The sequence below is a fragment of the Cervus elaphus genome, chromosome 23 (genome assembly GCF_910594005.1).
Source record: "Cervus elaphus chromosome 23, mCerEla1.1, whole genome shotgun sequence".
NCBI lineage: Eukaryota > Metazoa > Chordata > Mammalia > Artiodactyla > Cervidae > Cervus > Cervus elaphus.
In genome coordinates, this window is record NC_057837.1 from 10,616,907 (window position 1) to 10,642,815 (window position 25,909).

Sequence of the window (25,909 nt, forward strand, 5' to 3'; positions counted from 1 at the left end):
TCAGGGAAACAGTTTGATGAACATTAACAGCCTGCAGATCTTGGGGCGAGTTTTACACACTTGATCATATCACTTCCCTCTTTAAAGAGGAAAGCTGCAGTAACATATGCCAGAGCCACATGACAGGTGCTCAGAAAACATATGCAACATCACAGCAAGGAGACCTCTCTGAAAGCAACCACGTGGACAGGAAGAAACGAGGGACTCAGGAAAAATGTTAGGAGTGATAACATCTGTGGACGTGAAATGTTTGTTTTTATTTTTCTTTGTGTGTGTATTTTCTAAGTTTTCTACAATGAACATGTATCCCTTAATACTTTTCTGTTAAAGTAACCTAACAGAACGGCAAACACTATTTCTAAAAGTGTACCGCTGATACTGTGTTACTCATGGAGCAAAACCCAAACACCTACATGGCCCTCGAGGCCTTGTGTCCCCCAACCAGATTTTTGGATGGAGATATCGAGTCTCTGGTTCTCCGATGCAGAAAGAACTTCACCGAGTCCCTTCGGGGTGGTCCGGAAAATCAGGTCAACCAGGCTGAGACCAACGCAAATCCATTCTCAGCTCCCCGACTGATGGCCTGAAATCAGTCACCATTATCTTGTGGGCACGTTGGGAGGGCAGCACTGGCCGCAGAGGAAGGGCGTGTGCAATCAGGCTGCCCGCCACCAGCCGGGCTGACTCTGCGGGAGTCCACTCAGCCCACTGCATGGGTGATGCCTGGTCTGCGGGCTTCCTGCTGTGGGCTCAGGTGAGACCGCAGGGCCTCAGCTGGCAGCAGCCTGTGTCCACCATCCGCCCTGGGCCAGGATCGCGGCAAGACCTACCTGACCTTCTCCTCCGCGAGATGCTCCAGGGCGGAATGGAGGTCGTCGGACTCGTTCACAAACTCCAGGTTCCTCTGCTCAGCTTTCTCCAGGTCTTGTCTCACCTTATCTCGCTCCCTGGCCATCTGCTCCACCTGCTTCCTGCAGGAAGGAGGGAGGGATCACTGGGGACACTGCTCTGGGTCTAGCGAGCTGGTCTGAAGGAACAAACTCAGCTGGCCTAAGAGTGCTGAGCAGTGGCTGGCGCTGGGCTCTCACCCACCTCCTGTGCGTGCGTGCCAAGTCACTGCAGTCGTGTCCGATTCTACGCAATCCTATGGACTGAGACCTCCAGGCTCCTCTGTCCATTGGATTCTCCAGGCAGGAATACTAGAGTGGGCTGTCATGCCCTCCTCCAGAGTATCTTCCTGACACAGGGATCGAACTCGCATTTCTCACGCCTCTTGCACTGGCAAGTGGGTTCTTTACCACTAGGGCCACCTGGGAAACCTGAACCTCCGCCTTCCAGGATGGTTTCTGCAGTTATTGAGTCTCTTTTACAGAAGTACATACAGCAAGAAGCCAACTGGCTTGCAATGGGGTTTCTACCAGGTTTCTGACCCAGGAGGTTCGAGCCCGGGGCGGGCACTGTTCACTTCTCCAGACGGCCTTAGAAGAGGTGGGAAATTATCCTCGCTCCGTCTTGCCTGCAGCTAGACCTCAGACCCAGGGATCCCCAGCACCCAACCTGGGACTGGACGCATGAAGGGGAGAAGGCTGGCCACCCATTATCCTGCCCGGTCACAGCCTTGCCACCTGTAGCCTGGCACCTGAGTAAGCGCCAGGGAGTTGCCCAGAGCAGAAGCGACACCTGTCTCTGTCCGGTCACCCCAGGCCCTGCCCGAGGCTCAGTCCACCGGCTATCCTGGTGCCTGTTTCTCCCACTGGAGAAGCACCAAGCTTGTCTCCCTTCCTCATCCTCCCAAAGCAGTCTTCCTCTGGGCCCCTCTGCAGAGTTGCCTGACATCAGATGTTTCATCTGTCGGTACCTAACGAGATGCAAAATCTTGAGGATGGAGACCGGAATTACTGCCAACCTTTTCTGTAGCTTCAGAGCATCAATAAAAACACAATAACAATCTCTATGCCAACCGGTTCAGTAGACGGATGGCCTGAATATCCTGCTAAACTGGAGCCAAACCCAATTAAAACGGAACGCATTCTTGGCCCAATCGCTATGTAGTGCTTTGTGACCGTGATGGAAGCATCCTTTCTCATCCTGCTGGCTGCCTGCGCCCTGGGCAAGGAGGCCAGCCTGGCCAGTCACACCCCACGCCCCATCCCCCGCAGCGGGGCTCTTACTGGCAGAAGCTCAGCTCCTGGGGGAGCAGGCCAAGGCTGCCGAGGATCGGCTCGGAGGCCAACACGCACTGTGGGGTGAGTCTGAGATACTGAAACCTACCCTCTAAGGGATTTGTTTCAGGTTGCGGGATTTCTCTGCTGTTTACTTATTATGTTTCTAAGTTAAGATGTCCTACATTATCGATATCAAAAAATAAAGCAAAAAGGGAGGATGATGGGCCTTCTTTCCATGGGGCATGTGTCTGCGAGGTTCTCTGTCCAACCTCCCTCATGGGCAGCATCTCCCTCTAATTCCCCCGCCCAGACGCCTCTGCTGGGGCAGCTGCAAGACCGGCCGCCACCTGCAGGACCTCCCTGCCATTGTGAACGCCCTCCTGGGCCCACAAGGAGATGATCTGCTCTGGGAAGGAGGACCCGCTGCCATCATCCATGCTGCAGAAGAGGCGGGGGCCTGAGCACTCGGGACACGAGGGACGACGGGGTGGTCTGGCCGACACTCTCCTCCAGGACCTGCACGCGGGCACCAGCGCCATGAGGACCGCGGCCTCTTCACGCACCTTCTGTGACCTCACCACCTGTGCTCGGCGGGCGCGGCCTCCCCGACTCCTGCAGCAGGGAACAGGGTGCCAGGAGGACCTGCGGGGACTGCAGGCTCCACGGAGACGACCGGAGCACAGGGCTCAGGGCCGTCTGCCTGATGCCATGCGGGGGGACGCAGATGCGGAGCCACCCGAGGGAACTTCTCTCTGAACAAGCAATGGCTTCTCGCCTGTCCTCCCAGAAGGTGGGCCTGGAAGGCACACGCCAGCCGAGGGAAACCCAGTCTGTGCAGAGAAATCCAAGATGGGCTTCAGAAGAGGCGGGGGGACCTGAGTGGAGGGCACATGTCCTCAGCATTCAGGGCGGGAGACAAGGGCAGAAAAATCCCTCAGGTGGAAAGCTGACTGGTGAGGCTGAGGTGAGGCCAGGAAGCTGTGCTTCCCGTCCCAGGGAAGGCCCTGGGACACACATTTGCTGTTGGGACCAGAACAAGGAGGAGCAGCGGCCCCCTCCACTCTGAGGTTGGTGTTACAGCATGGGGGCTCCAGTTCTCCATCTCCAGGGATGGAAACCGGGGCCTCTGCAATGGGAGTGCAGGGTCCTAAACAATAAATCACCGCAGAAGTCCCTGGCCCAAGTATTTGAAGGCAAATCCCAGCTGCCGTGTTCTCACCCCTGAGTGTTTCGAATGCACTCCTGACCCCAGTGTGACGTGGCCCTACAACCCAACAACCACGTCCCAGTTCTCTCCCAAGCCTCCCGACAGCTGATTTCTTCAACTCAGAATCAAAGCAGAATCTTCCCAGTGTGTGTGGCTACTCCCACAGAGTTGCTGGGTCACCTCCCACACGCCCCTCAGTCCCCGTCCTCCTGGACCTCCATCACTAACATCTCTTGTAAACTGGAACTAGCACCAAAAGCTAGTTTGGATGGAGGTTGAGTGTTATCTATTTTCTTTCTTTTTTCTTCCCAGCAAAAACACCCCAAGGTGAGCTGTTTCCATACCACCTCACATCAGGAGCCATAAGTGTCTTTGAGATGCAGACTCAGCTGCGAGTCTGGGTGACAGACAGCCAGGTTTCATAGCCTTTCTAGGTTAGCCAGGTGGCTTACTGAGGTTTATGCAGCTTGGCCACAGAAACACCCTTTGGGAGAGGACAGACCTTGGGGTGCCCACAAAGAGCTCTCTTGAGATAAGCAAGGCTTCAAAGCAGAGCTCCCTCCACGCCCAGACTGCACCACCCTGCCCGACACAGGACGAGGATCCGCTGCACCTAACCAGACCCCGGCTCTCAGTCAGTGGTCTGGAGCCGGAGGAGTCATTTTGGCATTTACTGTGATAACCCAACTAATAATCAGAAAGTTCTTTCCTGAGGAATGCTAGGCCTCCTTGCTCATGAATGACGCTGTATATCGGCTTGAGGAAAACACAAGGGGAGGGCCACTTCCAAGACCCCTTCCAGCTTAAAACATCTGAACGTTCTAGGTAAAAATGGAAAAACTTGGACTTCTCTGATGGTCCCGTGGTTAAGAATCTACATTGCAATGCAGGGGACTAAGGTTTGATCCTTGCTCAGGGAATTCAGATTCCACGTGCTGTGGAGCAACTAAGCCTGTGCCCTGCAGCTAGAGAGAAACCTGTGTGCTGCGATGAAAGGTCCCAAATGATGTATGAAGATCCTGCAGGGTACAGCTGAGATCTGACAGCCAAATAAATACATTTTAATTTAAAAATTAAATAAATAAAAGCAGGAACCAAAAAAAGGGAAAAGCAATTCTGAAACCAGGGTGTGTTCTCAGCGCTGGCAGAGAAGGTGAATAAGTCCTGTAAGGTCTGACGTTAGTGTCTGTGCACGAGTGTCACTTCTAACCTGGCAGGAAAGAAGCACCCAACCTGTTTCTGGGCAGAGGGCCCAAAATCACTCAGTGAAGAACCTCCCCGGAGCCCTTCCTCTTGTCCCCTAGATTTACTCTGAGTCCAGTTAATTTAGGAAGTGATTTTTGGACACAGAGAGGTCCATCTGCTTCATCCAGTAGCACAGACACGTGGTTCATTCGCCTGACGTCCCCACGCTCAGCGCTGAGCCAACAACAGCCTCGGCCCTGAGGACCACAGTCTGGACGGTGCTCAGCACCAGTGCAGACCTCTCACTCAGGAGAAGCCCCAGGTCAGTTCTGGCCTCCCGCTGGAGCCGCGGTCCTGCACATTCTGCCCTGTGACTCACTCTGGTGAGAGGCGTCCTTAAGGAGCCCGCACACCCACGTGCCGGTGCACCCAGCGTTGCTGAGCACACCTGTGACTGCCTTCCGGGAGCTCTGCCAGGTTCCCAGGACCAGAGCCACGTCTCGCCCTCCACTTGGGGCACAGTCAGGGCCTCTGGTGAGGGGGGAGGCTGCTGGCCCAGGCCCGGCACATTAGGAAGGAGGCCCCTGGCCCATGCCTGCTGGTCGCGAGGATCACTGTGACCCTAGCCAACCAACTAGCTGCTCTCTTAGCCAGCAGTCCCTGCCCAAGGGTCTGACCTCAGGAATCTCAGAGAGACCACCCACACTAGGCACCTCCCAGGAAATTCTCCTTTCCTGGCAGCCTGCTGTCTGACAGCCCAGCACTGACCAAAGGGGGCATCCACCACAAGGCCAGGCTTTACCTTGGGCTTCAAACAATTCATTCTGAGGCTCCTTCGCACTGTCGGCTTCTTCATCAGACTTGAGACTCTAGAAAAACAGAAAGAGAAGGATGTCAGCCACAATTAACCCGCAGGGGGAGGATCTGCCCCGTGGATGTCCTTTCTGACACGAAGGCCCAAAGGCTCCCGCAGTGGACAGCTCAAGGAGTCTCAGTGAGGGCCCTGGAGGCATCCATCATGAGCCGGCCAAGTTGTATAGGGTGAGCCTTGGTCCAAGTGCTGGACGCGGGTGACCGTGGTTGTGGCACACCTGCTTTTTCTGCCCTCAGCCGAATAACCTTCCCTCCTCCTGCAGGGCCAGGGGAGGGTGGTGGTGAAGGGGGATCCTCCGAGGTCCCCGTTTCTGAAGGAGGATGTTCCGTGGCCAGAACTGCCCTGCAGACAGGGAGACCCAGAGACACCTAAAAACCGAATGTAGGTCCCCAAATAGCTGCTCTTCCAGCGATGAGATGCCCTCTCCCATCCTCCTGTGTCATGTCATGTGAGCAGTGATTGGGGGAGGTGCCCGGGGGGGTCCACCCACCTCGACGCTTTCCAGGGACGCGGAGCAGCAGAGCTGGCTTCTCACACTGCGGGTGACCGGCTGCTCCGGTAAACCTGGGGCTCCACCTGCAGCGCCACAGGGCTCGGGCTGGCTCCGACAGCCGGACCACTTAGAGCTGCTCATGGCCTTTGAGGGCACAGCCTGGGAGGCAACTGGAAAGAAAATGGGAGGTGTGTGGGGCTCTTTAAAACAGACTCTGGGCCCACTTGTGCTTACGAAGATGCAGATTCGGAGGTGCCATGTGGCTCTTGGGGACAGACAGAGAAAACGCCAGAAGAACACGCGGAAGGGCCAACGTGGGCCTGGGGCTGAGACAGCCAGGCTAGGAGACAGGACTTTCCATACTAAACGCTCGGTGTTGCTTCAGTGTTTCCAAGCAAAATATGCTTTTCTATGTGATAGAAAACTAATTTAAAAATCTAGCTCTTTATTTCTTTCATTTATTTTTATTAGTTGGAGGCTAATTACTTTACAGCATTGTAGTGGTATTTGTCATACATTGACATGATTCAGCCATGGATTTACATGTATTCCCCATCCCGATCCCCGCTTCCACCTCCCTCTCCGTCCATATCCTCTTAGGTCTTCCCAGTGTACCAGACCCGAGCACTTTTTACACAAAGAAATAACCTTACAATAATCCAAGTGCTCTAGTGACCAGAAGGTCATTTCCCACCCACTTGACCCCACCCCACTACAGGACCCCACCTGGACAGGACACAGAGGCAAGGAACTCAGCACAGTCACGAAGGCTCAGACTCCGAATGGGTCGCAATTCGGGTGCAGAGGCAGGTGTGGACTTCGGCTAGGGATTCATGAGGCTCCCTCAAGCCCTAATACACCCCTGAACTTCCTTCTTCCCTCCTTACCTGCCCACATCTGCGGAGCAATGGGGACTCCGCAAGCAGAGAAGAAATGACACTGCCTCTGCAGGAATCTGAGTGGCCAGAGAGACTGGGGAGTAGGGGTGAGGCCTGGGCTGTGACCAGGAGAGAACGCGGGTTCCAAGGGAAGCACCCAGAAGGGGCCAGCTGGAGAGAAAGGCAAAGGGTCCCAGGAAGCAAGGCCAGGACAGGGAAACAGACCGTTTCACACCGGTGGGTCATGTTCCCAGGGACTAACTACCACCTCGTCTCTCTCCGCCTCACCCGAAACTGGCCCGCAGCCTCTGACCTTGGGAGCATCAGAGGAGGAGGCTGGGTCCAACCGGGCCTCCAGGAGAAACAGTGATGCCAGCGACGCACAGAAACTGAGGACAAGGAAGGAGTCTTGGGAGGAAGATGCTGAGTTCCATGTGACAGAGGACATCTAGGGCAGGATGACCATGTTCCCGGACTCTGTGAGGTTATCATGGGCAGGGTCCGGTCCTGTACACTCTCCCCATGTCGGAACTCCTGGGGCTGCTGGAGAACAGGGGGTGGTCCCACTGACAGGGAGCAAACGGAAGGCTTGAGCACCCCATGCAGGGAGCAGGGGCCTGCATGCAGGCTCCGCACCTGCTCTGGTTTCTGTCTACACACAGGCTGTGGCTGCATTCTGAGCGGGGAACAGCGGGAAGAGAAAGGCCATGTCAGGTGGGAGTGGGCAGCGGGGACACACTCGGGAAACCAGGTTGGCCTGAAAGCATGCGGACCCCCGCCTGGGGCTCAGTAACTCACTGCTCACTGGAGGTCGTGACCCAGCACCACGTCTGCGCCCTTGGCCTGAATGGGCTCCTGCCTCTCCCGTCCTGAGAACCCCTGGTGTGCGTCTGGAGGCCCACCTGCCCTTGATATGGTACCCCTTTCTTCATCGTTTCCGCTGCTCAGCACTTTCCTCAGAGCAACGAGACGCCCAGAAATCACACACATAAGGACAGGTTCATAGATGTTCTCTGAAAGTGTCACCTCCTCCCTCCACTAGGGGGAAATGGGTCCCCAGGAACTTGTCCAAGCAGCAAATCAGGCCAGGAGGGGGCAGCGTCTCACCACCCACAGAGCACAGAGCTGTGGCCTCTCAGTGGGAAGCTCTGGGGGTCACGGCCAGTCCCCACCCGCTGCCCAGACGGCCGGCAGACCACAAGGTCAACCGAGCCTTGTGCCTCCTGTGTGTGCATATTTATTCATAGGAGCAGAATGCTCTCAGCATGCTGAGAGGCATGGCCAAAAGATTAAACAAGCAAAAATTAAAAAAAGACTTTTTTGGTTACGTGTTCTGTGATGGCCTTCACTGAAGGAGCAGAATGACTGAGAAGCAGAATGTTCTTCAAAACCCCAGCCATTTGGCCCCAGGGTGCCACGCACATTCCTGGAGCATCAAAGCACATGTTTCCAATCGTGGCATGAGTCGCTGGGAAGGACCAGCAGGCAGATTAGAAAGTCGGAGAGAGGGATGCTGTGGATTGGCCGGGGAAGCAGGGATGAAGTCCATGGGGGAGACCGTGAGGGTGGCCCGCATGGGAAGCACACACCCCCGGAGGGCAGGGGCAGGGCTCACTGGGCTCTCACAACAGGGGATGCCCCTGTGCACCAGCTCTGGCCGAGCCACCTCAGGCAGGCCTATGACTGACCCACCCACTGACTGGGTAATTGAGGAAAGTTCTGAAAATTGAAAGAAGAGAAAAACAACACAAAACAAAACGGGGGTTGGCAGAGAAAAGCACCAGTCACGAAGAGGACACAAGTGGAGGACTCACAGGAGTTCCAGCACAGACAAGGGAGCGATGACACGGGCGTGGCCTTTCTCAGGCACCTTCATGTCCAGGGTCACACGATCACACCCCAAGTCGGGAAAGGCAAGTGGCCTTCTTCCCACTTCAGGGAAGAGAAACCTGAGACAAAGCAACCAATGACCAGACCCTTCAGGTCCCAGGGCGGCCGCTGACAAGCTGGCTCCTACCACTGGTTAGACTACTCCCCAAGTCAGACTCCCTCTGCGCCCCCCCCACTCTGTCACGCCCAACCCCCTTATCAGACAACTCCCCCGTCAGGCTCCTCCCCCAGGGCAGACTCCACCACTGTACCAGGCTCCTCCCCGGTCAGGCTCCTCTACCCTGTCAGACTCCTCCCCCTGGCAGACTCCGCCCCCTTATCAGACTCCACCCCCGTTCTGACTCCGCCCCCTTATCAGACTCCTGCCCCATCAGCCTCCTCTCCCCCAGGTCACAGCTCCTACGTGGCTCCAGCAGCAGGCTGTGGGACACCAACCGATTTCAGCCCCAGGGGAGGCCACAAGTGCTTCCTCTAGGCCCTAGCTTCAGACTAGAAAACCTCACCTGAGTAATGGGAATGATCAGCCACAGAATTTCAGAGGTGGGGGTCGCTGGGGGGCTCACTGGAATCTACATGAAAGGTACAAAGCCCCAAACCTCCCAATGGCACCCGCTGCCCCAGTCATGCACCTGCTCCTGACCAAGGCCCCTCCCGGGGTCTGGGAGCCGACCAGGGCCCTGTGTGGGGCAGATGCATTGAACCCCGGCACTGTGGGGGAGGAACGGACCGTGGAGGAGGAACGGACCCGCTGGCCACTGCACTCTCCCTCCCAGCACTCCTCACATGCAGCCTCGACGGGTCATCCGGCCAGAGCACGGCAGGCGCTGCCAGCCTAGGAGTTGGCCCATCTTCTAAGGAGCACGTCCGCCATCACCTTCCCAGTGGACCCACAGGCCACAACTCCAGGCGGGCCTCTCTCCAGAATTCTACCTCCACCTCCTGACAAGAATCAAAGCCCCTCTTCACTTGTTTTGAAATATTACCTTTGTTTTACGGGTCCCACCGGAAACCAGGGACTAAGAAGTTGGAGGAGCACAGAGCACTATTGTCTGAGATAGAAGACAGGCGGAGGGCTGCCTCAGCTGGTGGCATCCTGCTTGCTCCACCAGCCTCCCAGCCTGGCCAGCACCTTACACCTGCACTGCGCTTTGGATGATCAAATTCTTCCACCTCTCCACACCCACTTTATCTTGTCTATACCCTACAATGTAAGGACCACACTAGATATTACTTGACCTTCCTGAGACTGTGACTTGGAATAAACATGAATTTGGTCTTCCTCCCATCTCTTGCACAGCTTCTAAAACCCTCCAATTTCTTAAGTGATAACAGCAACCACACACAAGTTTATGCTGATCAGGTGACTTTGAGAACCACACCTTGAGATGGGCTGGTTGCCAGGGAAACCAAGGATGTGATTAGAGGTTGGAACTTTCAGCCCTACCCCTGACTTCTAGAGAGCTCAGAGGCTGGATGTTGAATTCAATCACTGATGCCCCATCACTGGATCAGTCATGACTCTGTAACGAAACCTCCATAAACCCCAAAAGGACAGCATTCAGAGATCTTCTGGGTTGGTGAACATGGGGAGACCAGGGAAGACTGAGGCCCAGAGAGGGTATGAGGGCTCTGAGCCTCTTCCCACAGCCCATGCACCTCTCACCCTGAGTTACATCCTTTGCAATAAACTGCTGATCCAGTAATGGGTTTCCTTGAGCTGCTCTAGCAAATTAATTGAACCTGAGGAGGCCGTGGGCGCCTCTGATCTTTAGCAGTGGGTCAGAAGCAAAGAAGACAAGCTGGACTTGAGATTGCTGTCTGAAGGCATTGCTGTCTTAGCCTGTGGGGTCTGAAGCTGTGTCCAGGGGGATGGTGTCAGAATGGAGTTGAACTGTAGGACACCCAGCTGGTGTTGCAAAATGGCCTGGTGCGGGGGAAACTACACAGATCTGGTAACCAGAAGTGCCAGGGTATTCACAGGATTTTGTGCAGTGCAGACGAAAACACAAGAGTCTTCCCCTTGCAGAATCATTTCACAAATAAGGAAGCCAAAGAAGAAAAAAAGCCAAGTGCTGCAGTCCATGGTCCCAGTCCATGCAGCTGGGGAACATAGACCTGCTGCATTGTTCAGGTACATCATCATATTCCAGAAGTCACAGAATCACGGAAAGAGATGTAAAAAAGACCAGAAAGGCCTCTTACCTGACTCCAAAGGCCCACTGTCTTCATCTGAGGAGGCAAGACCAGCCTGTGATGACAACACAGCCATGAAACCGTCCTTAAATTCCTCGAAGTTAACCTGTGAATTTGAGAAAAGCGGTCAAAACTGCTTTCAACAGGCCGCATACATAACACACTGGCCTTTGGGGTTTTCTCAGATGGAAGATTCTTATGTTGCCTTCAGCACTGAGGACATTTATTTTTTCAAATATTTACTTAAGGTTTTAAAAACCTTTTAACCAATTAAGAGTGAATCATAAGCCCTTCACCAAAAAACACTATCAACAACACCATAAAAGGAAATTAGATAAGATAGTTAGAAAACAGTGCAAAAAAGAGGCGTCTGATGACCACAAACATTAGCACATGAAGAAATATCCATGCCTTCACTACCCACCAAGAAAGAGAACATGCCAGCACCTAGGCTAGTCCTCCACCAAGGTTCCTTTCCTAATTAAATACCCCGCCCCTACACTGGGGGGAAAAAAAAGCTCTGAACACTCAAACATATGTCCTAAGAGTTTCTCTGGAGTATACGCACCTAAGAATGGGATTGCTGGGTCACAGAATATACATTTATATCCTCTTGGCAAATTGAATCTTTTGTCACTATACAATGCTGACCCACTTCAGTTCACTAATGCTTTTTACCCTAGAGACTAGCTTTCTTATGGAGCTTAAAAGCTTTACCCTCTTCAGGGACTACACAAAGCACGTCTGATAATCTGTGTCTGGGTTATCATTTATATTAACTCTGTACAAGATATTTTTGTTTTATATAGCCAATGTTCATTTAGAATTATTCAAATATTTGCCACTTTGTTTTTCATTTCTTCCTTCATTTCCGACCTTTTGCCTGGGATAGTTTTCCATCTATCTGAAATAGATCTTTGAGACTTACGTTTTGCTTAAGTATGCTGGTGCTAAGCTCCTTCAGTGTGATTGTCTGAAATGTTTTCATTTCACTTTCTTTTTTCAGCAAAAACATAATTTATTAAAAGAATATTAGAAATGATCCAGATGTACTTAAAGAAAATGGGTAAATAAACTGTGACTCAGTCAGACAATGAAAGACGACAACAGGGGAAACAAAAAACACTAACAGAGACAATAAATGCACGCTGACCTGCACTCTCTGAATACAGACTGCAGACATGATACTGAGTAACAGAACCAGAGTATGCACTGAGCATGTGCTGTATATATGTCCACCTGTATGAAGTTCAGAAACAGGCAAACAAATCTCTGCTGTTCTCATCAAGACAGTGGGAACTGTCGGAGCCAGAGGGACCCCAGTGGCACCTGAGGAGGGATGCAGGATGCTGGGGGCCCAGGGATGTTCACTGAGCTGCACACTTCCCAACTCTTTTCTCTGCCTGTGCTTCACCTGACGTCACACAGAAAGAAATCAACGCAGGAGATACTTGTAGGTCAAAATGTCACCGGTATGTGCTAGAGAAGCAGGCCTGGGGCTCTAGTTCCAAGCATGCTTCCCACACCTGGCACAGAACTTGATTGAGCACATTTCTACTGCTGCCTCTTAACACTAAATGCAGCTGTTGGCTGTGGAACGTCTCTGCCTGGGTTATACACTATCAGACCTGAAGGTGGACTACTTATATGTGTGTTTATCTTCTGGCTCCCCAACTAGCACGTGGTCTCATGGCTGACACATTGTAAATACTCAACAAAGGTCTACTGGATGTGTTGGTCTCTATATCCTTCAAAACTGAGCAGAATTCACCTTCTCAAGGAGACATACTTTCACCTTTTTTCTTCAAAAAAAAAAAAAAAATCTATTTATTTATTTTTGGCTGTGTTGGGTCTTCGTTGCTGCAGGCTTTGTTTATTTGTGGCGAGTGTTCCTTGTGCTGTATGGACTGACCATTCTAGTAGCCCTCACTGGAAGGTGGGTGTGAATTTGCTAAACTGCTAGTATAACAATGTCTGAAACTTCTTTTTTACGATGATGCATCAATTTCATCTGGTGGATCTATTAATTTATTGTTGTTCAGTCACAAGCCATGTCCAACTTTTTGCGACCCCATGGACTGCAACACACCAGGCCTCCCCTGTCCCTCACCATCTCCGAGTTTTCCAAAGTTCATGTCATATCGCTGATGCCATCCAACCACCTCATTCTCTGTTGTCCCCTTCTCCTCCCTACCCTGAATCTTTCCCAGCATCAGAGTCTTTTCCAATGAGTTGGCTCTTCCCATCAGTGGCCAGAGTATTGGAGCTTCAGCTTCAGCATCAGTCCTTCCAGTGACTATTCCAGGTTAATTTCCTTTAGGATTGGCTGGTTTGATCTCCTTTTGATTCAAAAATCTTCTTCAGCACCACAATTCAAAACCATCAATTCTTTGGCACTTAGCCCTCTTTATGATTCAACTCTCACATCCTTACCTGACTGCTGGAAAAACCACTGCTTTGACTATATGGACCTTAACTAATCTCAAATTGAAAAGGCTGCGTCAAGACTTTTGCCATGTGGATCAATACTAGAAAGAATATTCTTGCATAGCTTTCATTTGACAGAGATATTGTATTACTTTCATTTTACCTTCTGAGCTGCTACATATTGTCTAGCACATAATAAGTGCTCAAAAACACTTGTTGAGGGACTTCCCTGGTAGTCCAGTGGCTAAGACTCCAAGTTCCCAATGCAGGGGACCCAGCTCCACTGCTGGTCACGGAACGAGATCTCACATGCCGCAGCTAAGAGATCGAATGCCCCAACTAAAGATCCCGCATGTTGCAGGGAAGGCTGCTGAAGCTAAATAAGTAAATATTAAAAAACAACAACAACATAAACCTTGACTACGTGGGAGCAGAATGAAATGCCATTTTGTTTGATCCAGTCTCAGATTTCCTTTGCGTCTCTGATAATACTTATCAGCTTCCCTCTGACCCATCAAACACGTGGGGATTTGGGGATTCTCTGGTGGCTCAGTGGCTAGGCCTCTGCACTCTCACAGCCAAGAGCCCAGCTTCAATCCCTGGTTGGGAACTAAGATCCCACAAGCTGTGTAGTGTTACCGACAAAAAAAACAACAGCAAAACAAAACAGGAGGGAATCTGATGGCTGAGTGTGCTGCTGTTTTATCTGATACCATTTGACTGTGTTTGTGTCCTCTCCCATCACAGCTCACAAAAGGACAGAGGGCCGGGATAAAACACATCAAGGAAAGCAGATAACCTGTTTATGCTGTTTTAACCAGTGTTAATTTTCACAAATGTGCCTTTTACTTACCTAGCCCTCGAATACAATTCTAGGTGATATCAAGAGGGGCTAGGACATGAGCGAAAAAAATCACACCCGATTTTTTTTTTTTTTTTCTAGCCGACCACGCATGGCATTGGCATCTTAGTTCACCAGCCAGGGATGGAACAAGTTCCCCCTGCAGTGGAAGCATGGTGTCTTAACCACTGGACCACCAGGGGAGTTGCCACACCCGAGTCTGAAGTCCATTAAGAAAGAGCAGTAGAGGGAAAGTGACCAAGCCCGCGGGGTGGGTGTGAGAGGCAGAGCCCTCCTCGCCCCAGGAGCAGCTCTGCTGGCAGCACCGGCCACACAGGCTCTGGGGGAACTAACAGGAGTCAGACGCACCTCGAAGCTCCCCCGGGGCCACCAGGGAGGCGTTTCAGGTTGCTCTTCATTTGTTTCTGCCCAAGAACCAACTCAGGAATCTTTCTAGGCTAGATTTTTTTTTTCATTCAAAATGAGACCACTTTTATTGAATTCTGTGGGGGGAAATACTCTTCCTTCTAAGGTAAGATGACCAACACAACTATAGGCACTGCTTTTTTGTTTCCGGTTTGTTTTTTTGTTTGTTTTTTCCCAGACTGTGGGATCTTAATTTCCAAACGAGGGACTGAACAGGGCCCCTGGCAGTGAAAGCCCAGATCCCTAATAACTGGCCCACCAGGGAGTTCTCAGGCACTGTTTTAAATGAACGTGTGCACCTCCCTGGTGTCTAGTGGTAAAGAATCCGCCTGCCACGTTCAAATCATGTTCAAATGGAGGAAGAAGTCTGAAGTCGAATGTTAAGAAGGAGAACAACACATCTCTGATTTTCTTCAAACTTTTCCATTTAAGGAAAAGACAGAAAGGTGACAAAATTTACAAACAAGAAACAGTGTCCCAGCAAGTTTCGATTCTGAAGATGTTTAGCCAGAGGGATTCTCTCCTAAGTGTGTTTCTGAACTATGTCCCATAGATGGGGAAGGTCCCACAGGGGTCACTGCAGGGTTGGGGAACAGAGAAGTCACAGCTGCAGGGCCTCTGGTTGCTCTTCAGCTACAAGGCACTATGCTTGTCTACGTTTTATGTAACACGGTTCCCTGCAGGAGTTTTCTTTTTTAAAAGAAAGGTTCCTTTCTTTGGGGAAAAAAAAGAATCTTTTTGTAAGGTATGAGAGTCATGGATTTAGTCAAAATTCCTAATTCTACAAAAGAAGTAACAAAGGCCATGTCCTTCTGACTGAGTCCAGAGTCCTAGGACAGCTACTTATTCAGATTAAGAAAAAAACTCATAGATTTTAAGCTATAATATAGACAAAATGAACATGTAAAACCTCGTTATACAGGTCAATAATACTTGTGTGACATGACATTCAAAGTAAATTATATGTTTTAAATGCATGAACAAGAATAAATCAATATCAAATTCCTATCTGTCGCAGTCGATATAGTTAATTTAGAAAACATACATATTTTTTAAACAGACGACAGGGAACTTGAAGGAGAGAATCTTAAGTTGAATCAACCAGGACAAAAGTGAAGAGATTCAACCTTAAAAGGATGTTCACTTCCTCTAGATAGAACCTGGCTTGCTAAAATGACTCAGTAATGAATTATCCACATTTTGGGTTATTGAGGACAAAATTTAAAACACACAACAGATCTCTCTTTACTGTTTAGCATACTTCTATCCAGGCTCTCATCATTAGTTGGTATACACAAAAAGCGTGAGTGTAATCTCAACTATCATCTAAATCCGGTCAGAAGTTGCAGTTGAACTTCATTTCCTCAGCCTGAAGTTTCAAGGGGAGCACTTATACTCCTACCCTCCTCATAAGAAGCCAGATTTACCCAACGGGTGAGTTTGGGAGAAGGAACTAAGAAGTGCTTGCCTGGTTCCCAATCTCTTCTTTGAAAAGATGTATGTGCGCACAGCACCGTGACCTTGGGTCTGTGGTAGGCAGCCCGCCCCTGGGACAGGGGTCAAGCCTTTCCTTCCTCCTCTTAGGCCTCAGCGGGGGCAGGTCTCTGACTTGGGATGAAGTGCTTGGAGGCCCGCTGTGATTGCGCAGCGAGAGCACGTCCTCCAGGTTCATAGCTCTCAAGGACGCAACGTAGCTCCAGTGCTGTCGAAGAAACCTTAGATTGCTCTTCTGTGATGGCAAGAAGCCAAATGGGAAAACAGGTTGAGACTGCCTTTAACAAGGGCTGCTTTTCTCTGCATCACCATCATGGAAACACCATCAAAAACCATAAACCCCTGTGCACTGACTGAAATGGACATTTTAATCACAATGATTTCACAATGAAAACTAGTTGCAATTTAAAGACTCCCCTTCATTGCTATCTCAGTCATCATTCATCCAGGTGATGTCAAGACAGAGACAAAACTGAACTTCATTTCCGAGTTTTAAACTACAAACTTAGAAACATTCTACAATTGCTCAGCAAGATATGTTTTAGAAATTGAAACCAAAATTCTGTAAGTAAAATATCAATTAAAGTTGTACGCTTGTACAAGAAAAAAACAAAAAATGTTAACCTAAAACCAGATATTAATCTTTTGATTATGTATCACAAGTTTGTTTAATTCATAAAAAGGATTTATCTAGGATTCCTTCCAATAAAAAACACCCATATGTGGTTAGTGTTTAGATGCCAGTCATTTCCACTTAGGGGTAGAAAAACTGTGGTGGGAGCAGCAGAGCCTGGAAATGATTGTGAACCACTGCCAAAGTGAAATCAATTAGAAAGTCAATCAAACATGTGAAAGTACACTTTCGGTTACTAGACAATAAGATTTCATTTCTAAAGTAGAATTTCAATGCAGCTTTTCAAGAAATTTAAGAATTTAAGAAGTATCTCTTAAAAACGAGAGATCTACCACAAAAAAATCATTAAATGTCTCCTTGATTATCACAGTTGATTATAGCTTTACAGTGCATAACTCAAAAAAACATCTCAGAAGTTCACCAAATTAAAAATAAGGATCATTTATATCAGAAATCTGAAACCCAGTGAAAAAAAAAGAACTAACCTCGGTCAAGTAAGTCTCCACGCTGTCATTTGAACCGTGTGGAATTGAGGTAGAAAACTCTACAATTGCTCCTGAAAGAAGATTTGCATTGAACCCTGAAGTAGGATTGAAATTTCCAACAGAAGAGGGCTCCAGGACTAGCGTGCTGCTAGGAGTGCTGAGTAAAGATCTCTTCTGCTGTTTCTCCACCTCAAGTTTGGTGCTGATCTCTGCCAGGCGCTCATTAGTCCTGGGGAAGATGGAAAGCACGGATTTCATTCATGTTTCCCTCTGTGACTTGCATTTTGTAAGTTGCTGCACATAAATGGAATTCCCATTACACTGTGTGAACACTGAAAGCAGAGAGCAGACCTGCTGGAAACAGTGACAGATGTGACCTTGTTCTAAAGAAGCTCACGTGTGTCTGGGCTCCTCAGGTAACAAGTCACAGCTGGGAGAGGAGAGAAAGGGCATCAGAAAGGGAGGTGGGCTCACAGTGACACCTGCTGCCTCTGGGACATGCCTGCCCCCAGGAAACAGTTCAGGGATGAACAAACAGACCTCCCACAAAGCCACGTTCAAGTGCTTCCTCTCACCACCCTTGTACATACGTGTCACTCATGACCTCGGAGAAATTAAGCATTTGGCTCTAAGGAATCACCTCAAGCCACAATCCCAAGTGAAGGATGAGAAAGTCAGTGGGTGAGACTGAAGAGAGCTAAAACAGCCCCAGGAATAATGAAAAGTATCCCCTGCTTTTCCAAAGTTCACCTTACTTTACTGCACTTCTACGAAGGGCCTATGTCAGCACCTCTTTTTGATGGTCCAAAATAAATAAATAAATAAATAAATAAATAAAGATCCAAAGACAAATTTTGGTCTCATTTAAAATGCCAAAACTCTAAACAGCGTTCAGTGTACCTTTTAGAGGGAGAGGCATGGCGCTCCCCATGCAGGGAGACTGGCCCCACTGAGCTCCTTCCCCGGAAGCCACACCCCACATCTCAGCATCAAGTCCCACAGCCCTGAACCCTCTCTGGGAGCACCTGTGCTTCCCTTGTGTATGCTTATTTTGGGCATCGACTAGCAGAACGTGTCCTCAGGTCTCTGCTCCTTTGCTGTATGCTCTCTGGGCTTATGAAAGGCGTCCTAGGAGTGCTCTGCTTTCAGAGGCGGGGAAGCCTGGACTCGGCACTGCAGGTGGGATCTGCCTTTCCAGCCTCCATACACCCCCTCAGTCAGGTCACCATGCCAGCGTCAGCCACTCTGTGAATTACCCTGCCTTTCACCCCTGGGTGAATGTTTCCCAATTTCACAAGCATGCTTTTACTTAGTGTAGGAAAACTTACCAGGATATCTTATTACTCATTTTTCTTAGGGTGCCCTCTAGCAGTGATTATCTAGTTAGCTTTCACTTCCTACTAATCTCAGGAACCTTGCTCTATAAAAATTAGGCTTCAGACACAAATTAATGGACTGAATATATTTTCTGTGATTCTGGGTTTTGACTTACTTGTCTAGTTTCTTTTCCAAGGACTTTCTTTTAGTTTCTCTAGGTAGTGTTGCTTATATTTTTCCAACTCTGCTTTATTAGAATCTTCAAAAGTTTTCCTCTTGGAGAGTTCAGATCCCAAGTCTTTAATTCTGAGTTCCATCTGACGTCTTATGGAAGCAATATGCTCCTCTTGGAACTGCTGCAAATTTCCTCAGATGCTGCTTGTATCTAAGTCAAATTTAAAAAGATAGTTTTGTTAAGGATTATAACCTGAATATTTGCTCCATTCAGTTTTGAGTCAGGAATTCAGACGGCGATTTTAAATGTGAACATAAGAAAATTGGAACTTGAAAATAATCATCGTCAAGGCGACATGAATTAAATCTGAATTATAAAATTAATGTGGACTCAATGTTCTAGTGGTTATAGTAGTCTCCTGCATTGCAGGCGGATTCTTTACCAACTAGGCGATCAGGGAAGACCATATTAAAACATTACTAAAGCAAACTGCTGTTGTCATAAGCCCATATATTTATCACTACCCCCGGCCCATGCTTTCCTGTCTCTTGAAATGTTCCCTGCAGATCAACTTGACAATCCAAACACAGTAATACTTTCAAGTTTCAAGAACTATCTTTTCAAGGCCCAAGGGGTAAGACACCACAATTCAGCCTGTTTCTCTCTGATTCTCTCTAGCACTTTTACACAGGCACAGGTACCAAAGAAACATACACTTGTTGGGAGACTGGGACTCACACACGCCACACTACACACTATTGTTTCTAAAATAGATAACTAAGGAGGACCAACTCTATAGCACAGGGAACTCAACACTCTGTAACAGCCCATACGGGAAAAGTGTTTTTATAAAGAGCGGATATACATATATACACATAAGTGATTCACTTTGCTGCACCCCTGACACTAACACAACATTGTAAACCAACTCTACTCTCTAAACTTCTTCTCCCGAGAAGAACGGAAGGAAGAGACACAAACATTTGGCTATAGACTGACCTGGCATTATGCAGCAATTTTTAGATAAAACTCACTTCAGAACCCAAAGTGTAGGGTAGCAAAATCAGGATATTGTCACTGTCTTCAAATTAAAAACAATAAGCAGCCCGGTGGCGGCAGGACGCACGCACCGGCCAAGCCCACCGCCGGAGCCCCCAGGCATTCTCTGGGCGCCCTGCCGGACCCACGCGGAGGGGGCCCGGGATCGACCGCCAGCTGCGTGCTCCTCAGGCCAGATGGTGACCGCCTGCCCTCCCGCCTCCCAGGGCCCCATTTCCGGCTCACACGCCCCCTTCGCTGCAGGCCTGGCTCACAACGCCCCGAGGCGCCGGCCCGCGTGTCCCACTGACAGAGCCCCTTATCCGGCTCACACGCCCCCCCGCCCCCCTCCCCGGGCCTCCCGCCACGCGCCGGCCCGGTTCGCCGCTCACACGCTGCCAGCTCACGCTCCCCGCTCACACGCGCCCCTCTCCCCGCCCCGCGCCAGCCAAGTTCTCCGCTCACACGCTGCCGGCTCACGCTCCCAGCTCACACGCACCCCTCTCCCCGCCGACCCAGGTCCCGGGCTCACGCTGCCGGCTCACGCTCCCCGCTCACACGCGCCCCTCTCCCCGCTCCCCGCCGGCCCGGCTCGTCGCTCACACGCTGCCGGCTCACGCTCCCCGCTCACACGCACCCCTCTCCCCGCCCCTCGCCGGCCCGGTTCGCTGCTCACACGCTGCCGGCTCACGCTTCCCGCTCACACGCACCCCTCCGGAGGCTCCCCGCCGGCACGGCTCGCCGCTCAGACGCTGCCGGCTCAGCTCCCCGCTCACACGCACCCCTCTCCCCGACCCTCGCCGGCCCGGTTCGTTGCTCACGCGCTGCCGGCTCACGCTCCCCACTCACACGCACCTCTCTCCCCGCTCCGCGCCGGCCCGGCTGGCCGCTCACACGCCCCCCACTCCCCGCCGGCCCGGCTGGCCGCTCACACGCTGCCGGCTCACGCTCCCTGCTCACACGCGCCCCTCTCCCCGCCCCACGCCGGCCCGGCTCGCAGCTCACACGCTGCCGGCTCACGCTCCCCACTCACACGCACCCCTCTCCCCGCCCCACGCCGGCCCGGCTCGCAGCTCACACGCTGCCGGCTCCCGTTCCCCGCTCCCCACCAGCCCGGCTCGCCGCTCACACGCCCCCCTCGCCCCAGTGCGCCAGGCCGCGCTCCCCGCTCTCACGACCGCCAACGCCGGCACGTGCTCCCCGGCCGAACGCCCCACGCGCAGGCGCACGTCAGGCTCGCCGCCCACACAACCCCCGCCCCCAGGCGCCGGCCGGTGCTCGCTGCTCACACGCAGCCGGCTCACGCTCCCTGCTCACACGCACCCCTCTTCCCGCTCCCCGCCTGCCCGGCTCCCGCTCACACGCGCCCCTCCGGCCGCTCCCCGCCGGCCCGGCTCGCCGCTCACACGCCGCCCTCGCCGCAGTGCGCCTGGCAGCGCTCTCCGCTCTCACGACCCCCGACGCCAGCACGCGCTCCCCGGCCGCACGCCCCCCGCGCAGGCGCACTCCCCGCTTGCCGCCCAGACAACCCCCGCCCCCAGGATCGGCGAGCGTGCTCGCCGCTCAGACGCCCCCCGCGCGCCGCCGAGCTCTCAGAGGCCCAGCCTAAGTTCCCCGCCTGGCGCCTGCGCCAGGGTCTGCGAGAAGGCCATGGAGCCGGCCCTGGAGCCGCCCCGCGCGGCCGAGGGAAGGCTGCCTGAGGCGGGGCGGCGTGAGGGCAGAGGCGAGCGGGCGCCTCCCGGGCCGCTGCTCTGGGGCTGCGCAGCCGCGAGCGGGATGGCGGGTGTGCCTGTGGCTCCACTCCGTGGCTGTGGGCAGGTCGGTTTCGGCAGCTTCCCGCGCGCGCGGGCGTCGCCGCCGCTGCCTCTGCGCCCCCAGCGGCCCGCCGTCCTCGAAGCCTCTGTGCGCGCCGGCTCCGGTGGGCGTCTCGCCCCGGTGACGCGCGGAGAGACCAGGAGATGGGATCCTGGAGCTCAGGTGAGAGTTACACTGGGGAGGTGGGGACAGGGTAGCTCGGAGTTAGGGCCGAGCCCTGAGGGCTGCTGTGAGGGTAGCCCCACCGGGGAGCAGACCATGCAAACACCCTCCCCTCCCCGCCTGGGAAGGGCGGGCAGCAAGGGGGCTCTGGAGCCTGAGGTTCGCTCTTACACAAGGCATTTCAGAGAAGCCATGGGATTACTCTGTGTCTAGATAGCTGTCGCAGCTCTCATGGCTCATCTGGTCAAGAATCTGCCTGCAATGTGGGAGACCTGGATTCAATCCCGGGGTTGGGAAGATCCCCTGGAGAAGGGAAAGGCTACTCACTCCACTCTTCTGGCATGGACTGTCCCAAAGAGTCAGACTTTGCAAAGAGTCAGAGTGAGCGACTTTCGCTTCACTAATTAAGGTGCTTCCCCACTGATGATGGGGCTTCCCTCATAGCTCAGTGGGTAAAGAATGTGCCTGCAGTGCAGGAGACCCGGGTTCGATTCTTGGGTTGGGAAGCTCCTCTGGAAAAGGAAATGGCAAAGCACTCCAGTATTCCTGCCTGGAGAATCCCATGGACAGAGGTGCCTGGTGCTCTACAGTCCATGGGCTTGCTAGAGTGGGACACGATTTAGGGACTAAACCACCACGTAGCACTTTGGGGAATGGATTGGATAGAAGAAAGGCTGGTTCTTGGTGGGTTAGAATAGACAGCAGGAGAGATGGATGTGGTCAGCAGCCCGGTCGGGGGTCGCTGAACACCGTGTCCTGAGACGACAGGTCTTGTAGGTGAAGGAGTCTTTTGGGCCTAGAAAAGAGAACAACAGTCTCAAAGGCCCCTTGCTCAATCATCTAACTTCGGAGAAAACAAAGCATAACTTTAGTTCCATCCTGATGCTCCAGGCCAGCTGCATCTATCTGGGACTTATCACCCCCTGTCCGGAAACCTACCACCCCCTACACCCGCCCAGAAGACTTATCACCCCCTGCCCAACTACAAGTGTCATCTCAACAAAAGAATACTCAAAATATCCCGCCTGATTGACGTTTCCCTTATCGCTTCCACAAACCTCCCTATAAGTATGAAGCCTCCTTGATCCCTTTCGGCGCTCAGCCTGGTCGTTAGGCCGACTGTCGCCCCTCCTTGCCTGAATAAAGGTAACCTACTTCTGTTGAGGTCGTCTTTCCTTTTCTGCCTCGCCGGAACTGTACCTTACAGTAGGTACAAGGACAGGGGTGGAGGTGAGAGGAGTAGCAGGGGAGGGGAGGGACCGCGTCTCTGGAGGCTTTTCTCAGGTAGCAGAGGAAACATCTGGCAGTCAGCAGGAAGAGCCTTTGGGTAGGGTGAGTCTTGTTTTGAACATCCAAGAGCACTTAGTCTGACCCTTGGGCCATTTAACAGATGGGGAAGCTGAGCCACTGGAATTACGCATCAAGTTAAAGGGCGTGTCTGAACTTGCAGCTGTTGGAAGCAGAGCCCCAACTTGAACAGTTTTCTTCGGTTGCAGTCTGTTATTCTTGCAACTTCAGGCAGTTACCTTATCTAAAAAGTTAGGAGACCACAGTGGGAGGTTCCCTGGAGCCCTAGAACTCAGAGGGGTTATTGTTCAGTCCCTAAGTCATGCCCCAGTCTTTATGGCCGCATGTATTGAGGCACGACACTAGGCTTCCCTGTTCTTCCCTGTCCCTCTGAGTTTGCTCAAATTCATGTCCATTGGGTCAGTGATGTCATCCAACCATCTCACCCTCTGTAGCCCCCTTCTCCTTGGTCATATCCTGAATCTTTCCCAGCATCAGGGTCTTTTCCAGTGAGTCAGGTCTTTACATCAGGTGGCCAAAGTATTGGAGCTTCAGCATCAGCATCGGTCCTTCCAAGGAATATTCAGGGTTGCTTTCCTTTAGGATTGACTGGATTGATTTCCTTGCTGTCCAAGGGACTCTCCAGCGACTTCTCTAACTCTACAGTTCAAAAGCATCAATTCTTCGGTGCTCAGCCTTCTTTATGGTCCAACTCTCATATCCGTACATGACTCCTGGAGAAACCATAGCTTTGATTATAGGGACTTTTGTCTGCAAAGTGGTATCTCTGCTTTTTAAAGCCCTCTCTAGGCTTGTCATAGCTTTTCTTCCAAGGAGCCAGGGTCTTTAAATTTCATCGCTGCTGTCACCATCTGCAATGATTTAGGAGCCCAAGAAAATAAATTCTGCCACTGTTTTCATTTTTTCCCCATCTATTTGCCATGAAGCGATAGGACCAGATACCATGATCTTAGTTTTTGAATGTGGAATTCTAAGCCAGATGTTTGAGAGGGGTGGAGGCTTTCCAATAAGTCCCCACTAAGGTGGGAAGACTAGATCACACGGGGAGAAAGGAGCGCAAAGGCGCAGACACTGCCCACAGGTGCTGGCTTTTCAGCCTGTGAGTCAAACTGTCTGTTTGGCTCAGACTTGAAGTGTTGGTGTCCCACTTTGGGAAGTGGCAGGGAGGAGGAGGGGAATCAGGGGTGAACTTACAAGTGTAAAATCACTGGCTTTTCTGGGTCTTAGAGGGCGTCGGTGCACCTTTTCCTGCAGTCCTGGCTGCCTTTGGGGGCTGGCCACTGGGACAGCTGAGCTGGGTTAGACTAAGAATTGGTCTTGATCTGATCCACCCCTCACACCCTGGACCCACACATGCTTTCGAGAATCATGCCTCCGTGGCAGATGGTAGCTGGTTGAGAGCAAGGACTCTGCCTTTTTCATTCCAGAATCCCTCATGGTTAGGTGCTGTGTTTGGCAGATTGGACTGATGCCCTCTGTATCTGCAGAACTGATAACCATTTGAGTCTTTAGGAAAACTATCTTGAGTTCCCAGGGGCTTGCAGCTGGTGGTGGGAGCACAAAATGATGCAATTCCCAGTGTGAATTTTAACAGTTTAAATCTTAAAAAAATAAATAAAAATTTAGATCTGGAAACTCGGTTGTATCTTTACAAGTTTATTTCATACTTGTCTTTTGTATACCTGCTGATCTAATCGTGCAAGAGTTTCAGCTGTCCCTTAAAATAATATTTGTGGGAGAAGGAATATTGAATTGAATTCTAGTAAAGCAGACTTTTCCATGATATCTTTTTAACCAGTTGATGAAAGAGTCGGTAGAAGGCAAGCTTTCATTTTTCATTAGAAATCATTTCTTACATTGAAGCTGCATTAAATAGTGTAATTTTGTAGTTATACCCGTAGTGCTAAAGCATTTTTTTTTTGCTAATGCTTTTATTTTGGCTCTAACAGTAAATGGGTTGCTTATCGTTGTTTTGTTTCGAGATTTTTTTTTTTTCTTTTGGTTGTCATTGTTACAGCATTATTGGGTGTTTTTTTTTTTTCCATAAAATTTTTAATTGAAATATAGTTTATTTACAGTGTTTCAGGTGTAGGTGTTGCTTGTTCACAGACATTGTGTAGCATTTATGAATTTTATAATTCTCATGTTTTTATCCTTCCAAGGGAAGTTTTTTTAGAAATTTGCCAAAGTAGATAGCAGAAAAACTCCTTTGACCTTTCTGTTTTCTATCCTAGCAGTGTGTAGGGTTTTTTTTGGGGGGTGGTGGGTAGTAACCTTGTAAGATCCTTTTCCAATAAATGAGTATTTTACCTGCTTTTGTCATGTGTTATTACGTCTGTAGACTATTGGCTTTTTGTCATTAGTTTTATTGAGGTATGATTTATGTACAACACAGTACACATTTTACTAGAGTTTTGACAAATGTATACAATCCTTGTAACCAGCAACCCAACCAAGATGTCTGCCATCCCAAGGATTCTCTTTTCTCTTTTGTGGCACTGGCTACCTCCCACCTGCAGCCTGAGGCAGCCAAGGATTTTCTTTCCCCTACAGATTATATTTGTCTTTTTTACTGTATTTCTGGAGTCAGCATGCCAGCAATTGCAAACTTTTCTGTGCAGGGCCAGTTAAAAGCATACAGTGTGTACTCCTTTCTGTCTGACTTCTCAGTATGGTGTCTTTAAGATTATCCTCAGTGACTGTGTTGATTGTGTATTTTATTAGTAAGTCATTCATTTTTATTGTTTTTAAATGTGGTTAACGATGCAAAACTTAAATGTTGCCATTTCTAACCATTCTTCTGTGTCCACTTCAGTGGCATTAATTATATTCACATTGTTGTGCAACCATCACCTCTATTTCCAAAGCTTTCTCATAACCCCAAATGAACTCTATAGCTTTT

The 25,909-nt window shown here is 50.8% G+C and overlaps 2 protein-coding genes across 13 annotated transcripts in view; one reads left to right on the plus strand and one right to left on the minus strand.

Annotated features, from left to right (window-relative positions):
• LOC122682170 (ninein-like protein) overlaps positions 1 to 20,477 on the minus strand; it is a 137,875-nt gene extending 117,398 nt beyond the window's left edge. Inside the window, exons 1-7 of one of the 5 annotated variants that reach the window (XM_043885000.1) lie at positions 19,684 to 20,474; positions 18,685 to 18,894; positions 17,193 to 17,421; positions 10,895 to 10,991; positions 5,922 to 6,094; positions 5,360 to 5,426; positions 831 to 971 (exon numbers count right to left, since the gene is read on the minus strand). In XM_043885000.1, the coding sequence (XP_043740935.1) occupies positions 831 to 955 (125 nt within the window). In that variant the 5' untranslated portion in view covers positions 956 to 971; positions 5,360 to 5,426; positions 5,922 to 6,094; ... (2 more) ...; positions 18,685 to 18,894; positions 19,684 to 20,474. Of the gene's footprint in view, positions 1 to 830; positions 972 to 5,359; positions 5,427 to 5,921; positions 6,095 to 7,090; positions 7,369 to 10,894; positions 10,992 to 17,192; positions 17,422 to 18,684; positions 18,895 to 19,683 lie in introns of all 5 variants that reach the window. The other 4 variants (XM_043885007.1, XM_043884999.1, XM_043885006.1 and 1 more) reach the window with 4 other exon arrangements.
• Positions 1 to 25,909, plus strand: part of LOC122682154 (ninein-like protein) — a 705,741-nt gene that overhangs the window by 346,446 nt on the left and 333,386 nt on the right. The gene's annotated exons all lie outside the window — the stretch shown is intronic.